At 30.9% G+C, this 27,051-nt stretch overlaps 1 protein-coding gene across 1 annotated transcript in view; it reads left to right on the top strand.

Annotated features, from left to right (window-relative positions):
- The window catches only part of LOC147072772 (lachesin-like), a 92,795-nt gene that overhangs the window by 16,680 nt on the left and 49,064 nt on the right, over window positions 1-27,051 (top strand). The window contains exon 2 of the mRNA XM_085945706.1: window positions 9,686-9,843. Coding sequence (XP_085801832.1) covers window positions 9,686-9,843 — 158 coding nt within the window. The remainder of the gene's footprint in view (window positions 1-9,685; window positions 9,844-27,051) is intronic.

The raw sequence follows: 27,051 nt of genomic DNA, 5'->3' as shown, positions 1-27,051 counted from the left end.
AACCTTACCAGCTGATTTTACGGTTTTTGCCTTCTTTGGACATGGTTCGCCTTTCGCAATCCACTGCTTTGACTGTTCTTTCGTCTCGAGAGTATAGTGGTGTATCCATGTTTCATCTACAGTCACAAAGCGACGAAAAAATTCATCCGGATTGCGTTGCATGAGCGACAACAGGGCTTAAGAGGCCACCACCCTATTGCATTTATTGTCGACTGTGAGCAAACGCGGCACCCATCTTGCAGAAATTTTTTTCATGCCCAATTTGTCATGTAAAATAGAAATGACGCTACCTTTTGAGATCCCTGTAACCTCAATTATCTCACTCAACTTTAATCTTCGGTCACTTAACACCATATCGTGGATTTTATTGATCTTTTCTGGTGTAGTCACCTCTACAGGACGTCCTGAGCGTGGTTCATCCTTTGTTGATGTACGACCACGTTTAAATTTATTTAAGCAGTTATAAATAGTTGCAAGTGAAGGAGCAGATATGCCGTGAACTAAATCCAACTCATTTTTTATTTCCTTTGCTGTTAACCCTTTTATATTAAAATGTTTAATAACAGCTCTAAACTCATTTTTCTCCATTTTCCATTTTTCCATTTTCCACAAGCAATTATTTTTTTAAATGTACGAGAAACACACAACAACCCGACCAATCTGATTGAAAATTCGCAGCATACTGAATCGGTAGTGCCGCTGCATGAAAACAAACCGCTTACAGTACTAGTCGCGCCACCTGTCAGCTTTTCTAAGGACTTATTGACCCACCCTCGTATATTGTAGAACTAATCATGAAAATGACCATTATGAACTGTTTATAATATTAGGTGTTATGTATATTCATGTCATATTTATTTTTTGTGAGAGAAGACAGAATTCATATATTTTTTTTTAAATACAAAAACAAAATAAATGTTTAAAGCTTCCTTTAAAATAATAAATTTTATTAGTAGGTACTTATCTTCGAGTTTCACCAAGATATAATTATGCTGCACTTTAATGGTCATTATTAAGTTTTAATTATTTTATTACTGCGTAAAAAGTAACATAAAATTTATTTCATTATATTATATTTCTTGAGAAGTATAAAATTATCTATAATCTTGGTTAAATGATAATATCAAATACAATTTTTGTCAGAATGTATCTAATTTTATTTTTAATGTCAGTAAAAACAATAAGCATCTTTTTACTTTAGTACAATTTTGCTTCAATTTGTCTCAAAAACAATACAGTCAAACAACACAAAGGTTTTAATCTCTTCGCGATTTTGAAAGCCAATTAATTGTTATTAGCTTTTAATATTTTATCTGTCCAATTTATATGACGCGATGTTAAAACATTTATAACGTCGATGGTAGACTTTCAAAGCATACAAACCTATGTATATACTAACGATATTTTAAATAAATATATTCTTAATATATATTTCAAATATTTATATTACAATTCATTATAATATAATTAACTCAAATTATTTTCTGATATTTTTAACATCAATATTATCATAATATCAGTATCTAGTATAAAAACAGAAACTGTGTTTAGATCTACACCCGTATCCGTTGTCTTTGACTCTGACTTGAAGCAATCGCACCCTAAATAGTTAATATGATTTGTTGCAGACTCTAGTACCTATATTTTAATCCATGAAACGTGACAATGAAGTTTTTCTACTATATCAGATCCAACAGAGTAGAGGTTGTATCAACAGATTTTTGTTTTCACGAGAAATTGATAAGAGCCACTTGCTCAATCTATGACGTCCAAACACAAATTGTGAATTTACCAGACAAAATTAAAAGCTTACGGGGTAACTGATCCGCCATCGTGGTTAGTTAAGTACCTACTAACAATAATTATTGTTATAAGTGAATATCAATAAGTAAAGTATTTTATAGTACCTATTCACGTTGATTCTTGAATAAAGTACATTTTTAATTCAATATTATTATAAATTAGTTATTATTATAACATGCAATATAATAATTATGCACATTTTTATCTCTCATCTGAGTAATTTTTAAGGTAACCCTTCATATAATAATATTTCATTTCATGTTGATAGTTTGTGTCTTGAAATTGGTGTGATTATTGTTAAATTTTGCTATGAGTAAGCACCCAAAGATGAAGAATCATTAACAATAAAAGTTTTAAAAAACCATAGCTAAAACTTAATAAAGTAAATTGATGTAGGTATTATGATCTTTCCCAAATATGAGTAATTGTATGTAATTTAACAGTAAAAATAGATTAATAAGATGATTGACTTCTTCATAGAAAAGTAGTTTATATTGTGAATTAGTATACCTACATCTGAATATTCTATAATATTTAATATTTTATTTTGCACAAAGTAGGTTTTACACCGTCGGTGTTCGCTGTCCGCTGAGCTTAAATTTGTTCCAAAAAGGCAATTATAAAGCTGAGCGTTGGTAATCAATTTATACACAGAAATTAAGCAAATGCTATCAAAAAGATTTGAAATTGATGTTTTTGCGTGAAATAACGATATTGTAATAACAAATCTGCTGTATTTTATAAATAAAATAACTCGGTGTACATTTTATTCAAAATGTATCATCATAATGATTGTCGTTACGATCCAATACAATTCTTGAGCAGTCACCAATAAGAATCTCTCACCTTCTCAAGCTACCTGAACTACCTGAGCTTCAAGCATTATGGGATTGACTCGATTAATATTATTTGTTTATTTATAAAAAAAGTGTTATGAAATTACAGAGATTGGTGAATGCGCCATAATACTTAATAATAATACAAAATATAAAAATTATTTAATTACAAATAACAACCAATACAACAATAAAGTAGAAGAGAAAGTATGTTATTATGTAAATATTACAATAAAATGATAAAAAAAATTACGAATTTAACCTATTTAACACATTCACGAAAATTAATTAAGCTAACAACAAGCTGCATCTCTTTGACGTATGTAAATCTGCATGCGGAAGAGTGATTGCGTCTTTGTTGCGCGATCGCATAAATATAATACCTACGTTGCATCACTATCATGCGCGCTGCACTTAATCGCCTAGTCACGACTAAGAATTTCGCTCATACGCCACTTAACCAAACTCAATGTAACTCACGTAAAATACACCAACTATATCGATATACATATACCTATCAATCATATTGGTATTTTAATTTACGTTTTCTTTGGCTATGGGTATTCTTAACTTATATTGCAACCAGCAAAGATTGCTTATGATATGAAAAATAGTATTATATTGCTAGCTAAACAGTATTATTGAACGCATCTATAAAAATATTGACAGGCGGCACTACCACCTGATAATTAATAACTTTCTATTATCCAGCCTATATCCGGTGCTTAATCAAAGATATTAAAATATTTTCATCTATTAGTTTATTATAGGTCTTAGGACGTTATATAGGCTTTTAAAATTCGTTATATTCAATAAGTACATGCGGTTGTACCTATATAGGAAATTCGTATCATATCCGGTATCCAAACAATAATAATTATGAAATGAAAAAGTACCCAGTTGATAAACACTGCAGAGATCCGAGGACGTTCCTTACAGGAAGACTGTAAGTGACATTGTGTACAAGACCGCATTTGCGGCATGGCAGGTGAGGTGGACCGCCTTCTCCAAGGGGCGGCACACTAACCGTTTTTTTCCAGACGTATTTTGCAGGCACCAAACTAGAAGACTCCAACCTTTTGCAATAGATTAGCCAGTTCCTCACCGGCCATGGCAACTTCGCCGCCAGACTCCACGAGTTTGTCTTGATAGTAGATGGGTCGGGTTGTACCTGCGGGCATGACTAGCAAGATGTTGAACACATCCTCTGGGATTGTCCCGCTTATGGAACTCGAACGAGCGGAGCTGTTTGCCAGGGTCCGTCCTCACATGGGCCCAATTGGTCATGGATATCTGATAGCAACCGAGGTCAACTTTGCGGCATTCCAGAAATTTGCGGCTTCGTATGGGGAACGGAATAGTCCCGACTCCTCTGTAGACTCATCCATTTCAATTCGTGACACTCAGTATGCGGGTACACAGGGCGCTTAACGTCAGCAAACAGCAGAGAAAGTTCGAAAAACAAAAACTAATTCTTTCTTAACTTTCTTCTTTAAGCACTACGGTGCATGGTTGCAGCATCAGTCCCGTACGGCTCCGTCTCGGGACGGAATGAGCACTTAAAATCACTTCTTTCAGACACGTTTAAAGCGTCATGGAAAGCGGCCGTGCATATCCACGGCTGTGCATATATGATGGGTGGTGGTGGGAACTATTTCTGTACATCATTGTTCTAGATTATCTACGAGTATCTCGTCAATTTATATTGGTGGGTTTCATGTTTCCTGTCGTATTTATTAGATAAATGCCTTCTGGCTAGTGTCATTCATTCTTATGTCGTCTATTGAGCATAGTGTGTAAATACTATAAAAGATTTAAACGGACTAGGTTGCAGACAACTAACGGTGCCTACATATTCTGATGTAACTGGATGAGTTGGCAATGGGCTGGAAATGCAGTCGTACAGTGATGCGAAAGGGACGATCACACATATTCAATTCGCTGGATCAACAAACTCGTAAAGTTTGGTGGAATTACATAGCAGTAGTAACGAAAGGTTCTAGTATCAATGGATTAACTTTGTATTATTTATTTAATATAAAATAATAACAAGATAAAAAGGACTTTTTATATACCACGTTTTTAAATTTTCTGTTGAATCATATAAACTTGACAATTATTCTATGAATTAATAATTTGGGACAAATAAAGTAATTGTCAACAAATCATTTTTTGCTATTTTGCAACAAACAAACAAATATAGAATACTGAAATGTCATTTTGATTTCCATAGTAACGCACGTATATATTAATAATTTATTTGCTAGGACCACCTCCTTAGCAACCAATAATAGTGGATTTGATTACGGATTTCTTCAAAAAAACTTTTCATAAAAAACTACTTAAATATGGCTGAAAGTATTAAAAGAATGCATTGGCATCGTGTTCTGATATATTCTAAAAGTTTCAAATGTCTAGCTAGTCGGGAATTTAATTAAAAATCGATTGCAAGATTTGTACTGGATAAACAGCCACCGGACAAACAAGAATACGAGCTAAGTAAAATGTGTAAAATACCATGTGGCAATAATATTATTTAGCTAACAATATAAAACTATATTTTTTATCGTAAGCAAAATAGCGTAACAATAGGTATTCTTAGCTAAAAAACGCGTCAATTTGAATGCGCATATATGTCGGTAGGTATTAGCGTTGAAAAATTTATGAGGGATGTCCTGCTTTTTAAGCAAAAATAGAAAACCCCGCTATATTCACGATTATTCAACAAACACAAATACTTAAGAGGTTCCCGGAAAAAGAAACTAAAAATATTTAGTGAATTTCATTTATTTTAGGAATACATCTAAATGTTATACCGAACGAGTATTTTCTCAGATGAATTAAAAATGAACAGATGCAAGAAACAGGTAATTTGTTTAATTCAACATCATATACGCATATGTTGAATTTTACCAATTATAGATTAAGCAGCAGAAAGATATCTACTCTTCAGGCAAGTCCAATATATTTGTTAATCCAATATATTGCTTAATATTATTATTTTGATAGTTACATAGTTTTTTAGTTTGTATTGTGTCATATATGATCGATATTATAAAAAAATATATTTAACTAGGTAGGTATGCGTTTTAATGTTGTCCCGGTTTTTGATCCTAAGTGCCGATTTTTTTATTTCACAATATGGTAAAAATCCCGATTAAGCAAAAAAAAATATCTGGCAATACTGGCAGGCACGGGCGGCTCTACCTTAAAGGTTCGTAGGGACCATCCCCACGTCGTTATCATCTCAAAAATACACGTCCGATATTTTTAACATTATCATATACCCACTTAATTACATGAGTAAATTAACTTTTACATTTATTGTATCCAATAAAGATATTTATTATTATTATACAAATAAATAAAGCAATGACTGTAAATTATGTAATAGCATAATAATGATTACGTGGTATTAAAATAATTAATTAAATTAAATACGCTCTATATCACGGCGACACCTACGTCCAAATTAAGAAAGCTATGGCATCTATTTTTTGCTGACCGCGGTCACTCAAGCCCAAACCGTCGCCGTGGTACAAAATTCGTTCTGCAAAGGATGTGCATGCATTAGCGTTAATACGCATACTGGGGAGCGAATCAAATAACCCCTAGATGAGTAAAAACGCTCGCTGTATGTCGTTGTTCAAAATGATAATGGTAATGGTCTATAATAATTATTAATATTTAAGTTAATATTTTAAACATGCTTTGTAGATGTACCTAATTAAGTACGACTCAGATAATTATATTATTTATTTTGAAAATTTACTCATTTCCTCACTAATAAAATCATATTGTACCTTGGTACATAATGTATAATATGAGAAAGTAGGTAGGTATGTATATTTATTAATTAATGCCTAAACCCCACCACCTAGAAAGTCGTCGAGCCGTCACTGCTGGCAGGTATCTATTTTAATAACGCTGGTGTATTTGGCATGAGTTTAATTAGTACTATCTAAAATAGTTATTTTTATATTAATAAAGAAACTTTAATACAATACAGTAAATCAGTTAAAAAACATGTAAACGAAATGCATACGCATGACTAAGTGATTAAGTGCATGCAAAAAATGCAACTTGTGTCTTCTATTTATGCGATCGCGCATTAAAGACGCAAATGTACAAACATCAAAGAGACTGCTTATTGCTAGATGTGCATACCTTTGGCACACAGGCAGAGACTGTATGAGTGTTGTGTGCACTGCGTTACAGATAGATATTGTTGTAAAATTTTGTAATTGTGATTTTTGACGTCACAGTTACAAAATAAAAGGGGTTCTAATATAAAGTAAATAGTAAAGTATTGAGCATGAGACATGGGCCGTAAAGTCACCTGATCTTTTTCAAGCCAAACTTTGCTATCGTCGGATATAACGCAACTGATAACTGTAATTTGAATTAAAAAAAGGATTACACGGCTGAAAGCTCATGCTATCCAGGGTTTAGAATGTACATAATAAATTTCTGGACGCCACACAATCATACGACCGTGAAAGATAATAAATATTTTACAGTGTGGAAAATGGGAACAATAAATAAAAGAGCGATTTATACTTGACATAAACTATATTATCGCAAAAACAAGAATTTAAAAATACATGAAATGGCTATTACGCAGCTCGATACTGAAATTGAATTACTAACTTTAAATACAAGCGGCTAAGTTTGAAAAGAGATATCAAAGATCAGAGACTCCTGACACGACGGCTGCATCGTGCTCCGTTAAGTGACGTCCATAATTAATATTGGGTAATCCAAACCGGAGCACGACTGTTCTGGGCAGCAGACAAAATCAAAAAGCCCTGTTGCTTCTCTCACACCACGCGACCTGCCGTTGGTGCCGGATATTCCAATAGCGACATCTGTCTAATCGCATGCGCTCTTTCAACGTGACCATCGATAATAATCGGGGTTGCCAGCGGTATAAAAGTTAGTTATGTTAAAAATGAACATAACAATACATTAAGAAAAATATTTAATGTAATAAATGTATTAACATTTTTGTATAGAATTTGAATAGAAATATTCGTAATTATCGAACATAAAAAGATATAAAAAATAATTCATTTACTCAAAACTTGAAATATAAGTGAAATAATTTACTATATACTTGTCAGCAACTGTAGCAAACAAGATTTACAGTCCGGTCACTTGCTTGAGAGAATGACCAGTAATCCGCATAGGAGGTTCGGCACCAATGCATATAGTACAGCATTATAGCTTTGGTATTCACCGTAGTTAGATGAATACCTATTTGATTGAAGTTGGTGGTGAAGTTGTTAATGTGACCTATGACCATTCAATCGTTGAGTCAGGGGTAACAGTTTAGTTCAAATTGATTTTCCCAAAGTCATTGAGACAGGTAAGTGTATTCCACTGTTGGGGTTAAGTCTTTCGAATAGACAAATGCATGAGAATTATTGGGCTGTGTTAATTTAAGTCTAATTATTACCTTATAAACGCGATTATATTAAGTCGTAAGAATCAAATACAGTATTATCTTATATTATATTTAAATCTATCATATTATATTTAAAAATATTTATATCATGCGCATGCAAAATTTCTTTGAAGTTTCTTGGCCTAATACAATGATCAGCAAACCACGGCTGCAAGCCACGTGTGACTCTTTGGCCCCATGGGCATGGCTCTGCCACAAATGACTACATACGGGCTAAGACAGTGAAAGATATAACAGTCAAAATGTCTTCGAATATAACCACCCAGCAAGTCGAAGATCTTAAATTGGTTTCACCTTTATCAATAGCAGTTAACAAGTCTTGTGACATAAATGATACAACACAAGTTTTACGTTTTGTACAATTTATTTCATCAACAGGTCCTAAAGAAGAACTTGTAGGATTATTGCCACTCAAATATCAAACACGTGGAGAGGATATTGCAAATGCTGTAATTGAATGTATGAAAAAACATCATTTTCCACTCGATAAAATTGTGTCAATTTCAGCGTTAAGTATGACCAGCGTAAGAAAAAGGGTTGTTGCTATTTTGAAAGAAAAAAAAATCACGAGTAACTTGCTTACTATTGCACCATTCGTCAAGAAGAGCTTTGTGCGCAGACATTTGCAAAGTTATGGAATTGGTGATTAAGATTATTACCTATATTATAGATAAAGCTTATGGAACTTTAAATTTGAACATCTCTGTGCAGATATGGACATGTTGGAGAAAAACAAATGTGAACATGTTTCACAGCGCAAGTTTAGTAGTCTGGTTTGAAAGACCTGGAGAAGGAAGCCATGGTGATTTTTAATGCCTAGAATAGTATTCCTGACTCATATGATCAGTTGAAAAAACTAGCGTTTGCTGTTCTTTTCCTTTCCTGTTCTACATTTATTCGTGCTAACAATCTTTTTCAAGCATGAACCTTATCAGGAGTAAATTGAGAAGTCGTTTTATTGATGAGAACCTGGAATCGTGCTTAAAATTAAAGACAACAACATACAAACCTGACTTATCTAAACTTTTCAAGGAGATGCAACGTCATTGTTCACATTAAGTGTTTGTTAGTCATTGTCATTATTTAATTTGATATACAACGTTCCAACAATATAATTTTTATCAATAAATAAGATCATTATGTATTAAGAATGGTATCACGTTAACAGTGTACCTACCTATATAATAAGTTTAAGAAATTTGGCTCTCAAAGAAATCTCAATCGTTGTACTGAGCTAGTATATGATGTAGTATTTGACAACATCTCAAGGATTTCTGCCTATTTTTTTAGAATTATACATTTAATTATATAATTGCATCATACACAATCGACTTTTTGAGCAGATTTGTTAGGTCCTCTGGATAAAATAATGTAATGAAGGAGACAGCAATTCACGTAATTTCAGTAAAAAATAAAGAAAAGAAATAAAATTTCTCATTCACAATTATTTTCTAGTCATTAGGTATTTGAACCACACAATACAGCTACTTAATTATTTATCATTCATAGAGAAATAATATTTAATTGTTTTTTATTGTTATAAATAAAATTAATGTGAATATTTTCTATTTTGTTTCAGTCGAAATCAAACCCACTCCTTACGGTGGCTCAGGCGCAACTGTAACACCTACTGTAGAATCAGATCCGGATTTTCTAGGACCAATCCCGAATGTTACTGTTGCTGTTGGAAGAGAAGCCATTCTTAGTTGCAGTATAGCCAATATTGGAAACTACAGGGTAAGTGAAAAAATCCATGAAATAATATTATATTTTTATATAATACCTACTATCACCTAAGATAGTTCATATTATATTCGTTAGAAACATTTAAAAAAAATTCTTGGCTTTGGGGTTTTTTAGTGATAGCTAAAGTTGCAGCAATGAATATACTTTACCGTTACCTTTGTAGCATTGAAAATGCAATTTTGTATTACTGTGATTGTGCTTTTGTTAATCTTTATCTCTTTTTCGTCGCCGACACCCTGTCGCCATACGACTGACAGCAATTTTTGTATAAAAATACATAATACATGCCTCGTTAAACTATGTCGTGACACAGGATTAATTTTCCATTTCTTTAGATGACTGAAGTAATATAATATATTACGTCAGTCATATAAACGTAATAATTTTGATATTTTAACTCCTTAATATACACGTACATTGTTTAACGTATTATATGGAAAATGCATTAAAAGTGACAAGCTTTTAGAAATATATTATATTTTTTCAATTTGCCTAATACTATGTAGAAAAATAATTTTCAATAGCTGATTGATTTTTTTAATATATCATTAATTTGTAAAGTTCTATCAAAATTGAAAGGATTTACTTGAAATTGTTGTTTTTATTTAATAAAACGCAATTTTTTTGTATTACTTATTCCACTTTTAATCAAGAGATTAGGACCGGTTTCGTCTACCTCAGAGTGACATTTTCAACAAATTGATCAAATTGATTATCTTTTATGGCTGCATCTACATATTATTGTCTAATGATTAAACATTTAAAATAAATATTTTTTCAATAATTTTAAGTAGTAATACATACTAATATGATTACTTTTTCATCAAAATGTACATGTCGTAGGCTGAGTGCAATACTATTGTTTTATTAAAAATATATATTTTATGTTATACGGTTTAATAAATTTGACAGTACCTACACGTCATATATTATTGTATATTATTGATCAAAGTTATTTGGTTATAATTTGTCGGTGTTTTCCATGTGTTTCTAAATACAATAAAAGCAAGTCAATGATTATTTATCCTACTTATAAAATATTATCAATAACAATACCTACGTTAGTTATTGTAAAAAAATAATACCATTTAAACCTATAATTTGACTAAAAACCTGTGTCTTCTACTAACATAAAAATACAAACCTGTTGGCAAAACAAACATAATCCCTAAGTAATAAAATCGTATTAATAAATTTAATATCATTCAATTTTTGATTCACATAAAATGAAAATAGTAGTGATGTACCTTTTGATATAAAAAACGTTCATATTAATACTAATTATTAAATAAATTTATCACAAATTTAACTGAATTAATCTGCGTCTATGGAAAATACGTATTAAAATAATTTATATTATTGTATCCAATACTAAGAATATTATTTTTAACATCATTAAAGTGATTAACACTTAAATATTATATTAAGAATATATTTTTAACACATACATAATATGATGGTTGTAAGATAATAATAATACTCTTATAACCATTAAGATTATCATTGTAATATAAGAATACAAAATTGTATGCCAAACTTCATAATACTTTAAAATGTACGAGGTCTTAAAATAAATTATTAAATTGCCAATGTTACATGAAAGCTATTCTACCGCGCCATTTTAAAATAAAATAAGCACGCATCAAAGCCTCCCTCTGCAAACAGCCAAATTAGCTGGCTCCCCCTAAATATGTTACTGTCACCCCGTCAAGATATACATACTAGTTAATCATATACTTGAAGTAATAATAATCTAATAAATGGTACACGACGCATTTCGCACCCTTTAAAACATATTATTCAGAAGGTGCGAAGATTCGCAAAAGCTTTTCTGAAAGCTCGAGGTAGAGCCTCCCTAAGGCAATTTACTATAAATATATTTAAATCTATTAATGTGTCGTTGTACTTTGTCAAAAAGTGAAGAGGCGCTCAAAATTTTCGAGGCGTTTTTGTTAAAAACAGTGTTTTATCAGAATATTTATTTTCGTTTTAATTTATAAGTCAGTTATACGTCGCTGATTCCCAACCTTTCTCGTAGATATTAAAAAAAACCCCATTATATTACGATACTAGAACATGTTTACGGACTGAAGAATTTACAATTTAATAAGGACAATTAAAATTATTTTTTAATATTGATTACGAATTATTACGTTTTTTTTTTCATTTTGTATTTTAAAAAATAGGTTTAAGTAAGTTAAAATAACTATTCAACGAAAATTAAAATTGAATGTCATAATATTCTTTAATGAGCATACAAATTCAGATATACACCTATAATAAAAATATATGTATTGGACGGGATTCCATCACCTTATGTACTTTAATATTTTTTTTTCGACCATGTCTGATCCTAATAGGATCATAATATGGGCCTCTACAGAGTAGAGGTTTGTTTTAACGATTTTGTTTTTTACGAGAAATGTATGTCAGCCACTTGTTCAACCTATTAGGTCCATGCACTGACTCACACACAAATTGATAAACAATATGTGTACTTGCCAGACCCAGGATTCGAACCTGAGACCCAGGGCGTGATAGTCCAACGCTTAAGCCGCGTGGCCACCGTGGGTGCCATTTTAGCTACCACAAAAAAGGGCTCAGATCAATTTATATCAGCCATTGGTGAGGGGCAGAGGTAGGCTGTTAAGATTCGACATAAACAGTGCACATTAAACTTTGTCAGTAATGCTTATATGTTTTCCTTGAGATAAAAATACAATTTTCAGATGGTGCTGGTAAATTTTTAAAATACAATTAAACCCTGCCTAACCAAACTATAATAGTTTAGATATGCTATATGCGATCTGACAAAAACAATTCACATCTTTTCAGTTATACTTTTTTGTTTTCGTTGAATTAAAAATACATAATATTACAGATGGTATTGGATAGTTTTTTTTTAATTTACTAAGCCCTGTATGAAAAACAATAATCGATAAAAAATATTCTTCTATCTATAAAATATCTGAAATTATGTATAGTTTAATGGGAACATTGTAGATATTTTATGAATATTTTTTGAGTATTATCTACCATGGCTTAGATTAAGCGGAGTTTAATTGATTTTAAAAACTAACAAACACTATCTATACATTGTAGTCTTAGTTCAATGGAAACAAATACGTTTGAATGACAAAGTTTAGTGTACACTGTTTATATCGGATCTTAACAGCCCACCTCTACCCTTCACTACTGAATCAGCATTTAGTATCACTGGTAAACCGGTTAAATTTCTTCGTCCATCAGAAAGGAACTTTTCCGCATCCTTTTCGACTGTCGAACCATCCAAATACCACAAGTTGATTTAAATATCCAGCTTGCCTGTTGGCTACGTGTTTAATACAGCATAGTATTACTTAATATGAAAAATAAGCAAAAATCAATGTCAAATTGTACGGCATGTAAACTGTTATACCCATGGGCTTTGCATCGTTGATTTCTCATTGCGCTGGCGTTGCAAGCATATAACAATATTCTTCTCTATGGAGTTTGGCATGACAACTGAAAATGAAATTTGACATTTCCAATGTGACAGCGCGTCAAGTCGGTTCTGAGACAGAGCGAGAGATGTTTATCTCATTTATGACAGAGGCGTCGCGGCGGCGTACGCAGCACAGCGCCTTAGGAAATTCACGACGCCTAAATGAAAAATGTGAGGAAAACTATGATTGAATGGATTTCAATATAAGAATAAATTTAATTTTTAGAAATAGCATTTTCAATAAAAACAACCTAAAATTTATATTTATACCAACTACAAAAAATGAAGAGATTATATTTTTACTTTATCTATTCATTTTGGCATTATGCTTAACATTAAACTGACTATCATTTGGAAAAAAGGGGTTACAAATATTAAACTTCCTCGTACATACTTTCCAGGTATTTTTAAATGTTCTTCTTCTTCCATCCTGTCACCACCAGCATTGGGGAATAGGGCAAGCACAAGACATGCAGCACGTAGGTCGCTTTTGAAGCACCGCTGCAGGGTAAGGGAGGGCCAGCCACGGCGACGAAACTCTTAAGGCTGTGCCACAAGGGTACAAAGTGACGCACTCTTTGGCGGCATCCAGAACACGTGTTCCAGCCACGTAAAGCGTCTTTTTGTGATAACCTCAATCACCAAAGACTGACTCACGCTGCTCACGAGCTCGGGTGTTTGTAACGCGGTCGTATCAATTTACCCCTAAGATTCAGCGGAAACATCGATTCTCAAAGCTCAAAAGCCGTGACTCTTGAAGTTTAGTAAGATGCCATATCTCACAACCATACAGGATCACAAGTAACACGCATGCGTTAAACAAACGACATTTGGTCCTGATAGAATACTGCCTTGACCTCCATGCTACTTCAAGTTGGTGAACCAACTTCAAATCAAATTCAATTCAAATGCAGACCCAGAATATTACTTTATTATTATTTTTTTATCAATATCTTGTGAGTGTATCGATTGTATGGGCCCTACATGTTGAAGTACGACATTATAGGGCAGCGAGTTCAAAAGACATTTTTGACACTCTTTTACTATCTGCAGCTTAACTCAATTAAGTATTTCTTAGGTATGCAGTCTAAACGCCGGAAGAATGATATTCATGTTTGGCCACGAATTTTTCCAACTTATACACGGTGTGAAAAAGAACTCTGTTTTTTTTGGTAGTATTGACATGTGTGTCCCTGATAACTATCTTAGAAATGAGTGGTTCACAAGCATAGTGAACCAAGTCCATTCTAGGTTTTATTAGTAAGCTAGGTTTAAACATAATATTTGCGTATTTCTGATTCTGTAAGGGGTATGATTGCAGTTCTGAAGTGTTATTTTGGGTACATTTAAGTTATTATGAAAGAGAAATCATACCCTTACAGAATAAGAAATACTCAAAAATTATGTTTGAACCTAGCTTACTCTAAAATAACCAGAATGAACTTGGTTCACTATGCTTGTGAACCTCTCAAATCTGAAGCATCATTTGTTTGTTCTTCCAAGTTGCAAAAATAACCTGCCATTGATAACATCAATTGGGATGGTAATAACCATGTTCACTTCGGATATTGGTATATTCCACATACGTGAGGATGAGTATTATAGGTACCTAGACGTTGTTTTGTAGATTCCTAGAAGAGGGTTTATTCAGCTCATTCGGCGTACAAGGTATTTGTGTTTATTCTTTATAGTATTTTATCGTTTTTTATGTTTTACTTTATATCGAGTTTTTTAATACTATCATATTGTATACATCTTGAATTTGTAATTTTTGTAAGTAAAATGTAAATAAATTTTTGAATATGACTATAATATAGTTTTCAATTAAACTACCAATATTTTATTAAATGAAGAATAAAAAGTCACTAAGAATGTGGCATTCGTTAATAAACATACAAACTATATTTATGGAAAATATTTTTATCTCACGGTAATGTTTCTTGGTGTACGTATGATAATCAACAAATGCTGCATTCTTAAATATGTTATAGCTTTCATTTATTAAATAAAAAGTAGTTTATAGCATTATTAGCATTCAAAAAGGTGTTATAAATACAATTTATTGTCATCTTGGCGCCATATTGGAATCTAAGTAAGTAAATGTGAGAGGTAAAAACAAAAAAATGTCTTTTATAGTGTTAACTGTCAATTATTCATAGTGAAACTGCATTGTATTATTTGATTAATTATTTGTTATATTAAATAAAACACAATTTCTTACATAATTAATAGTTTATAGTACTTTATAAGTGCTATAAACAAATAGTACTTATTCAAGTTTTTAATAATTTACATCATCACCATTATATAGTTGATAATTTCCCCTTGAAGGGGATGAAACCGGTAGAAAATTTAATTAAAAAGTGGAATAAGTACTATAAAATTACAAATAATTAATCGAATAATACGAAAAAAATGTTTAAATCTTTCTTATAGGTATATCTGAAACAGGTATATTTAAATGTTGTTTGTATACTTATGATAATGACATGGTATAATACTTTTCTTAAAAAATGACGTATTATTTATGAAATATTAGAAAAAAATAACACAGTTTATTGACATTTCAATAATTTTCAAAAATATAAACTGCGCGTTTTTGTTTCTAACGCCCTCAATAACTATTAACACTTTAATGTTTAATGAAACAAGCATAATTGGTAAACCATATTATCTGGAATCCAAATCAGCACCATTATTGTTTATGTATACGATTTAGTGATATTCAGATTTGCATTTGCGTTTAAAAGTATGTACTTATATTTAATTATAATTTTAAGAAAAATTAAAACCTACACACTTTTTACTATTCTAGGTATGCCTATCTTTTAGTCAGACGGTAGGTAAAAAAATGGAAAAAAATATTTCAATATTTTTTTAAATAATATAGGCCGTATTTATTTAGAAGTTTCCATTACCGTATTCAAATTTTGTAAATATTTGAAAAATATGTTTACCATATAAAAATGTTTTGTTTGGAATAAACAGTAAATAAGACATTATTTTCAATAAAACACCATAATAAATTTTCATGTAGACTGAAATATTTTCATGACTTATCGGAGTAAAATTATTAAAAAGTAAATAACGTCACTATAAAAGTATGTAACTAGATGATGTGTAAAATACCCAGTCTTACGTATACTGATAATATTTTTACTGAACGCCCTAACACCTGATTAGTAACATATTTTGCTGGCACTTGGTGAACTTGGTATCTTCTATATTATGATCAATTTAAACAGTTTTACATCTTCATACTTATCATAATATTAACTTAGTAAAGTTATTTGATACAATATAATATTGTGAATAAAACACGAAAAGCGAAAAAATAAAATAATATAATTACCCATAAAAGTGGTGCATTAATCACACAGAAACCATAAGTTCCAAAATTTTAATATCCTGGTGTTACTGTCAAATGTTGGTAAGTCTCGAAATCATGTTACGGAGTAATTTCAATTTGAAATTTTAACATGCTGTCAAAAATCAAGCAAATTGCTAATTTCATTATGCTTTATGTGCATGTTCTATAAAATATCGGATTACTTTGACTTTATTTCTAGAATACATATTTATATATAGACACATAATCCGTTGTTTACTCTAAATACCTAAATTATTAACTTACCAATATTTAGCAGCAACCCTACGAATTTAAGTTTTTTTATAATAAAAAATCGTGACATTCCCTAACCTTATGTATATTTAGTATTGAATAAAATCAATTTCATGTTTCATAATAATTGGTATAAGGGCGTCCATAGAAATAGCTGACGCCAGACGTACGTTACAATTAAGGTGGTAATGTAATTACCTTCATTTATCACAATTAACTACTAATTGGTTGATTTGATGTATATCAGTTAAAACGTAGTTACAATAAATTATTCACACAAATCAAAGATGAATAATAAATAATAGCTTAGAGGAAAATGAAACGCGTCTATAGGTACTAGTCTTACTTATTTTTTTTCTATATAAAGGATTTAACATTCTTAAACTACACGTATATTCAGTATTGCATTAAAAACGTGGTGCAGAACTGCAAACCCACACTTCTCATCCCTAATTTTCTTTTTTTATTGACTTATTTTTTTTTATCATTACATATTATGTAGTTAATTCAATCTATCGACATTTAAAGTGGAGGATGGGTTAATTGCCTTGGTTTTATAATATATAAGGATTAATGTCCAAGAGATTTTCATCCAAGGGATAATTATTGTTGTATTACGAAAATAACGTCGCGAGGGTACAAAATAAAAATGCTATTATTTAACGAATTTATTGGTTGAGTTTAAAGACATGGATCAGTAGCGTAATGATACTATTTTATAATAATATACGTTAAAATATTATAATGCATTTAAATAAGTCTCACAAAATGTAAAAATAACAAACAGCAAATGAGAATTCGATTCGTAGTTTGACCTTCAGTCTTTCAGTTTTTTTTTTTTTTTGAAAAATAAGAAAATTTTGTAGAAGGTACCTAGATATTGATATTATTCTGCATGCAAGTGTAATTCAAATGAGTTTTAGAGGTAAGGGTGAAAGTATAATATGTAAAAAGCACATATCGACTGTTGTAGAGGAAGAAGAGCGTGACCCTGATTTTTTTTCAAAATAAGTTTTATTGCATAATAACGTTATAAACGACTAATTACACGTTGTGTCCAATGACGTGAGCTGAAATTGCCGATTTATTATCTAAATTTAGCTAACAATTAAAAAAAAGGAAGTGACGTGGAAAAACGACTTAACCATCATTTTTGTTGTTTTTTTAATGAACTCCATAAATAATATCACATTAGGAAATTAATAAAAACCAATTTACTAATTATCATGCACTTGAATGGTTGTGTCTGTTTTGAATTTTAACTTATATGAACAGCTAGTAATAAATTGCTAACGTTAGGATAATCAAAGATTATCTAGTTAAAGTTATCTTAAACACATAGGCAGTTTTTTATATTTTGTAATAGGAACAAATATATATATATATATATATGGCAACCAGTTAATATAATAAAATGTAACCCCAAAATGTATTTTTATTATCGAATTGCCAGTAACGTATATAATAATATTACGAGGGTGGGTCAATAAGTCCTTAGAAAAGCCGACAGGTGGCGCGACTAGTACTGTAAGCGGTTTGTTTTCATGCAGCGGCACTACCGATTCAGTATGCTGCGAAGTTTCAATCAGATTGGTCGGGTTGTTGTGTGTTTCTCGTACATTTAAAAAAAAAATTTGCTTGTGGAAAATGGAAAAATGGAAAATGGAGAAAATTGAGTTCAGAGCTGTTATTAAACATTTTAATATAAAAGGGTTAACAGCAAAGGAAATAAAAAATGAGTTGGATTTAGTTCACGGCATATCTGCTCCTTCACTTGCAACTATTTATAGCTGGTTAAATGAATTTAAACGTGGTCGTACCTCAACAAAGGATGAACCACGCTCAGGACGTCCTGTAGAGGTGACTACACCAGAAATGATCAATAAAATCCACGATATGGTATTAAGTGACCGAAGATTAAAGTTGAGTGAGATAATTGAGGTTACAGGGATCTCAAAAGGTAGCGTCATTTCTATTTTACATGACAAATTGGACATGAAAAATATTTCTGCAAGATGGGTGCCGCGTTTGCTCACAGTCGACAATAAACGCAATAGGGTGGTGGCCTCTAAAGCCCTGTTGTCGCTCATGCAACGCAATTCGGATGATTTTTTTCGTCGCTTTGTGACTGTAGATGAAACATGGATACACCACTATACTCTCGAGACGAAAGAACAGTCAAAGCAGTGGATTGCGAAGGCAAACCATGTCCAAAGAAGGCGAATACCGTAAAATCAGCTGGTAAGGTTATGGCTACTGTATTTTGGGATGCACGTGAAATTATTTTCGTTGACTATTTGGAAAAAGGAAAAAAAATAACAAGGGATTATTATGCATCTTTATTGGACCAGCTAAAATACAAAATTGAAGAAAAACGGCCTCATTTAAACAGGAAAAAAATCCTCTTTCATCAGGACAATGCCCGTGTTCACACATGTTTACGATCAATGGCTAAAATTGAAGAATTGAAGTTCGAATTGGTCGACCACCCACCGTATTCGCCAGATTTAGCCCCCAGTGACTTTTTCCTTTTCCCAAACTTAAAAAAATGGCTAAGTGGACAACGTTTTTTTTCAAATGAAGAAGTCATCGATCGGACAAATGCTTATTTTGAGGACCTTTCGAAAACTTATTTTTCTGACGGTTTAAAAAATATTGAGAAACGTCTAACCAAGTGTATTGAGCTCCAAGGAGATTATGTTGAGAAATAAAAAAAAAATACAAAAATAAAAACTGTTTTAATGCTTTTTTCTAAGGAATTATTGACCCACCCTCGTATTTTGATATATTATAAATATCTATCTAACTGTTCTTCGTTGGCAAGCTGGGAACAAGACAGTCATCTAACCATACAAATATCATAATATTCAAAATATCGGAAAGTATTATTTACGCAAGAATGAATAAATACATTTTGATTAAAGAATTCAAAAAGATTTTTTGTGGAGATCGTTGTGAAAGTAACGTACGATAATATTTTTATACAATAAATAACATTCAACGTGGTTCGATATTAAAAACCCTTTAGCTATATATAGGTAAATAAAAAAAACATATGTGTATATTTGTTATTTTTTAAGGATACTAACTTATAAGATGGGTAAAAAACTGCTTTCATATTATTTTGAGGCATTGTATTGAATATTATTAATACCTGTAATAGCAGTTGGTTGAGGGTATTATTACTCTGAAAATATAAGATATTTACACAATGTTGATATGTTTTTTTTTATATTTATATAAAACCTATGCTTTTATACATATGGAAAAGTAAGTTCTTCTTCGTCGTGTCGGGTCTTCAATAGCAACAATGTGTCGCTTCAGAAGTTGACGAAGGCAACACCATTTTCCTCGGCTTGTAGGATCTCGTCGAAATTGCAACTTACTGGGCCTTGCATACAAAAGGTGCTCCATGCTTTGCATTTCACCGCACTCGCAGGTTTTGTCATCGGAGAACCCCCACTTTACCATGTTGTCTCGAGTGCGCCCTACCATGGTTCTCAGTCTATTTAGGACTTTCATGTACGGTACCCGAGACTGGTCTCGGGTGGGAGATGCTCTGCTGGCTTTACCCAATCTTCGAGACCCTCAGAGGCTAGGTTCACCTCTCATGCGGATAGTCTATCTTATAAAACATGCAAATCGAAAAAGTAAGTAAGTGTTTAGTCAGACTTAAATACTAAAAAATGTAAATCAAATATAATAAATAGTAAAGTAATGGGTGTCTGGCAAGGCGATAGGACCTCACTAAAATTATTATTTACCGCTACTATGGAAGATCCATTCAAGTGACTTGACTGAAAGAAAAGTAGAATCATCATTAACGGCGAATACCTCAGTCACTGAGAGGCTTTCATATTATAGAAGTAGATTGATGCCTGCTGATGATGATGATTAATTTGTGTGTGAGTTATTGAAGAGAACCAATAAAACATCTTATGTATACAACATTAATGCATAATATTACAGTAAGTATAATATATAATTTATTTTAAATAAATATATAAGTGTTGAGCCTAATAAGAGACGTAAACAGTAAATATTATCAAATCGTACAGTTAATACAGTAATAATTATTAAGAAAACTTGTTGGTATAAATAAACAAGTCAACAAAAAAATATGACGTAGTTCTTATAGTTCTTGTGAATGGTAAGTATGCACTTATGCTCTGGGCAACTTATTGTGAAAGAGGCAAGGGAACAAAACAGATACACAATGATTTCTTTAATATGGAAATTGTTGGCAATATAAATTTAAATCTAACTTATGAAAAATTCGAGACATAGAAGAAAGATAAATGACATATTATAAGCAAAATAATGGTTAAAATTAAAAGTTAATTCCTTTTTCAAAAAATCTACTTTTTAGGAGTGAAGTGAGTCATACAAATTGGAAGTGAAGTGGACCACTTTTCACAAGATGCCTAGAAGATATAAAACACGAATTGATGGCCCCCACTACTGCCAATATTCACAGAATCGCCTCCGCCTAATAAAGGAGATTATATTCTTGTAAATAATGAAACAAATAAAAATCCAATACAATATGTTAGTAATATTATTGGTATTACGAAGCAGGACACTAAAAATCTTTATAACGTGAAATTTTTGAGAAAACTGCTAGAAAAATGATGTATTTTGCCTATCCTTAAATTGTTGACGTCGATAAAATTACAAAAGATTGTGGGCATTAAGTGGAACTACTATTATTATATTTACTTATATAATTAATGACAATTTGGCACTGAATTTGACTTAATAAATATTTTTGTATGATTGTAAATGTGTTTTTTTGTAATTCTAAAAATCTTGATTTATGCTAAATGTGACTCCAGAAAAGGCTATTTTGTATAATGCTAAATGCATATAATTATTGGTACCGGACGTGCTAACTGCATATACATAAAAAAACCCCCTTTTAAGCTTTTGCTAAATTTATAGGCTACTTATATGTTGAAAAACTGTTGGTTTTTACGTAGTGAAGTGAATTGGTTTTCAAATTATAAGTGGTGGACCACTTCACCACAAAATGCGGCTGAAGTGGGCCAGTTTTTAATCGACCAAAACTTTTTCTCAATATTGTTATATTAGAATGTGCTCGAAGATACATTTATTATATATTTAGAATTACAATTCAGTTATATAATAAATGACAGAGAGTTATTTGAAAAAAACATCAAAAGTTAGTACCATTTCACACCGTTTTAATAAACTCCGAATAAGTACTAGTTTTACACGCCCATAGAGATTATTATATATATTTTCAATATCTCAGTAGGTTTGGTTATTGTCTAAATCTGTCTATATAATGTAATGGTTCGTGTACCTAAATTAAGTATTCGGGTATTTTATGCTGCGTATATACAATGGTAATATTAACTTTTATCAATACTACTTATATCTGCATTGTTGATTTTCTTAAACATTTAACATCACGGCATTCTAGACGCCAAAAATAATACAGAGTTAAACCGTTACAAGCGAATGAAACAGAAAAGAAAAACTGTATTTCCTTTTTCCACTTCTTCTTGGAATTTCCTCCGCCCGTACCCCAGTTCTGAATTTTCCGGACTCTAAATTTCCCCCATAACTTGCCTTTAGGCTAAACAGGGTGAGCAAAGATTAGCTGTACCAACGTCAGCCCACGATCGCTCGGGGTAATATTCTTATTGAAATGAGTTAATAATAATTTCATTTCTACAGACTTAATGATGAAATTGTGCACTGGGTCTTGTAAAATAATATGAATTGCCAATAATTCGGAGTCTTTTAGGTGTAAAATGTTAGACGAATTTTATTTAATATTACTATAGTTTAAAAAATGAGTTTATTCGCTAATAAATTCACGTATATGCTGTATTGAATAATGAATAAAAAATATCGATGACCGATGATTTCGAAGAGCACTGATGAGCAGGTTTTAAAAGGCCAATAGTTAAAATTTGTCACAATTAGTACGTCGTCTTGTAGCATAGAGGATAATGCACGGATGGGGCGTAAACCCAAGAGATGCTGGTTCGATTCCAGCCGGGTGTCTTACTTTTTTCAAAAAGATTTGTTCTATTGGTTATAATATATTTTCCCATAAGTGTTTTTCAAAATTATGTATTTTTAATAATTAGAATGGTACATTCTTAAATCTTGTGAATTATTCGTTGAATAAAAGAAATACCTGGTTAATTAAAAATAGTTATAATTGTTGTTTTATTAGTTAATTACGTTCATCATAAAAATATTACGAGCTTATCAAAATGTTGGCAATATCAATGATTAAAAAAATGTTTAAAAGAATAAAAAAAGTATTTTTTGATTCCAATATATAAATTTTGATTTTTTTTTTGCTATGTGCACACAATTATTATAGTAACACTGTATTCAAACATATTTAATGTCGGATCCGAGTGGCGAAAGTATTGACTCGGCAGCACTTTTCCAGATAAATCTGATACGGATGAGTAAACATCTCCTACCTGATACACAGGCCAATAAATATTAAATGGACATTCCTATTGGGAACACAAAATGCCGACGAATACCCGTGAGATTTTAATAGGTATATTCAGTGTTGTATTAATACTGATAATCTGATCAGTGTATGCACACCTTTATGGGTAACTCTTAGATAAGAACAAGAAAAAATACCGGGTGGCAGTGCCACCTATCAAAAGTCATGTCGATGTGCTCAATAAAATATTGAGCTAATAATAATACTATTTTTATATCATATGCAAAGCAATAAGTAAGTATACGGTAACAATATGCATAGCTAAAGAACGCATCGATTTAAATACCAATATATATGTATTGGCGTATATTTCGATAAATCCGGTGTATTTTACGTGAGTTTTAATGTTATTGACTTGAAAAGAGTTTTTTATTTATAAAAATAACATAACTACAATTTATGGTGACTGTCAAAGCTAGTAAGCGAAATATATATACGTGACTAAACGATTAAGTCCAGCGCTCATAAAATAGATGCAACGTGTCCATTTAATTTTTGCGATCGCACAGCAAAGACGCTTTTTCATCCAAATGTACGTGCGTAAGAGAGAAATAGCTTATTAATTATTAGCTGCGTATACCTTTGAAAAATAGGGAGAGAATTTGTGTCTGCGTGTGTGTGCTGTGCTGCGTTTTATTACACTGCGTTACAGACAGACAGATACATCAAGATAAATATATAATTCAATAGTAGTATCCCTTAAAATATATTCAATAATATTGTATTTGGTCGTTAATCACAAAATAGGAAACGCTGTAATAGAGAGTAAGTTGTAAATGCAATAATTGAAATTGAAATTGAATTGGGCTTGAATGCTATTGAATATATATTATGTACAGATATATTGTATGGGTTAACAGAAAATATGATAATAATAATTCGATATCATATTATTCTGATGATTTAATCATATTATATTATGTTGTATAGTTGTAACGTATAAATTACCAACCCGGAACACAAATTAAACAAATACGACATATCAATTAATGTCGTATGTCATCTTTAGTATGCATTATGAGAAACATTCTCATAATGTCATGTAAGACAAAGAGAACATGTGATTAATTAAAGTTTAGTTGTAGATCAATAAACTTAGCTGGGTAATGAATTGAGAAATACATAATATATTATAATATATGGAAAATAAAGATTATTAGAGAAGTCTAAACAATAAGTTAAAAATGAAATTAAACCATTTTTAGAATATGAAACAGACTTAATAAAGAACACGTTTTCTTTTAATGATAACATTAATAATACAACAGATTTTCTTTTACGTATTTTTATTGATAGTACTCACCTTTTAAGCCTGATACATAAACTGTCACAAACCCTTATAAACTTTTCGAAAAAAAATGTAAACGTCACATAATATGACGTCAACGCCGTGTTAGAAGGTTTGCACGAAATATAAAATGGCTAACACTATCATCGCTATCAGAATTCTACCTTCACTAATAAGTATTAGTATTAATTGGCATATTTAAGCGTGTTGATATTAGTGCTAGTGGCGAGTACTAATGGTTAGAACTAAGCCCTTGTAAGCAAGCTGCGAGCGTCCTTCTTGATTTCGCAAATTCCTAAGAACATCGTAAGGTTATATTATGTACGTACATCAAGGATAATACTTAATTTATATTCTAGATAGAATGCCCTCAATTTTTTTCCTTTTTATAATATACTTGTAAATAATTTTATGTTATATTTACATTTTCTTTATACAAGGTTTAAAATATTGTTACACTATTATGTATTATTTAAGTTTTTTTTCAAGTTATGTTGTAAACATTTTGAATTTTTTTTTATTGTGCACGTGTAATAAGATGAATTTGTATAAATACCGACATAAGGTTTTAAGAAATCAGTCTATGAAGACTGTTGTCACATTTAAGATAAAGATACGACATTATATCTAGCTTGGTCACGTTTTATGAATACTGTATGAGAGCTCTACCTACCTTTTCATCAAACCAGCAGCAAATAATATATGGCATAGCTTTATAAGACAAAAAATCGGATCAAAATGGATTAACAGTTCACGAAATAAAGAAAAGACAGATAAAAATAGCTATAGTGATATTACATATTGACTGCTGACTAGATAAAAAAAAATTAATTACCACATTTAAATAGCGTGCTAATTATATCGAATGACTACCTAATCGTTACGCGCTGTGCGCGTCATTAGCGTCCAATGTATTAAGCCAAATTCTAGATGAGGATTACAAAAATGTATGGGTCTTATCATAAATTAAGGTACGTGGATAAGTGGAAATTTGGTAAAGATAGTATAGACATTATCATGGGTATTTGCCAAAACAAATAGATTTGTGTTATATCTAAATGCCACCCTGTTCCTTTTTTTGATGGTTACAAAATCTTATCTAGCATGGTTTATGAATTATTCTCGTATGTATACTAGTATAATATAATATATTATTTAAACCATGTCCCATCATGATAAGATCATAACTATGGGTCTCCTCAAAGTGGAGGTGGTATTAACAAATTTTTATTTTTTACAAGAAGCGGATGATAGCCTCTCCAGTATTCGAGCCCGGAACCGATAATATTATAAGCCTGACGTGTAACTGCTTGGCCATCGTAGGCTAATGTATAACATTAAAGGATAATTCAAATTACCTAGACACTATATATTTTTTTCTCTTAGATAAATCGTGTAATAATTAACAAAGATTCATCAGCTCTTCTAGAAATTCCTTAAGAGCCGGAACGATTATTCTAATTTGCTAATTTTAATTCATAAAGTTTGACTAATAGCCTTTCTCTGTGAAATAATATCGTTAATTACCTATAAAGTCATCGCCTAAGATAATAAATTTATATTTAAAAAAGAACATTAATTATAATTGATATTAGTCTGTAAGAATATTTATTGAACTAATTTCTTATCTCAAATTTCATTTAAATTAAAATAACTATTGTTTTCACTGTAACTATCAGAAAAACAAATTTTATAGGTTATTATTTATCTTGAAATTAAAATACATAGGTAATTATGTTATAATTTTATTACCAAGTCGCTATATTATTATAATATATAGATTAATCATTAGTTTGGTTGTGAATAATAAATTATATTTTTTTTTTCAATAATAATGGTTGACATATACTTATTATTATGTAGTTTTTTTTCCGCTTCAATAAGACAATGTCATAAATAATCATGTGGAATAATATTCGTTTTACTTGCAAAATTTTAATATATAAATCTGAAAATTGATGCATATCGTTTTAAAAGATGTTAACTATTGTAATATCACAGATCAATATACTGTGAACAGATAGATCAAGTGTCAAAAACATATAATTATTTTTTTGACATTTTTTAATCAATGAAAAATATCTTATATTATTATACACGGTAAAATAAGTTTTTTTTCTAAATAAATTAGTTACTGCCCATGCTTATATAGCTTTAGAAGTTATACAAGCCAGTATTAGTAAAACAATTCATATATTATTATAACAGTAGAGTAAATAACGTTTGAGAAATACAAATATATTGAGTACTTGTCTGTCATATTCATTGATTTGGATCTAAAAATGATTTGCAATATGATT

The sequence above is a fragment of the Rhyacophila brunnea genome, unplaced genomic scaffold, assembly GCF_057557595.1.
Source record: "Rhyacophila brunnea isolate RB1 unplaced genomic scaffold, BYU_Rbru_1.0 scaffold_19, whole genome shotgun sequence".
Classification (NCBI taxonomy): Eukaryota; Metazoa; Arthropoda; class Insecta; order Trichoptera; family Rhyacophilidae; genus Rhyacophila; species Rhyacophila brunnea.
Note: the sequence above shows the minus strand (reverse complement) of the source record. Positions and strands in the feature narration are given on the sequence as shown.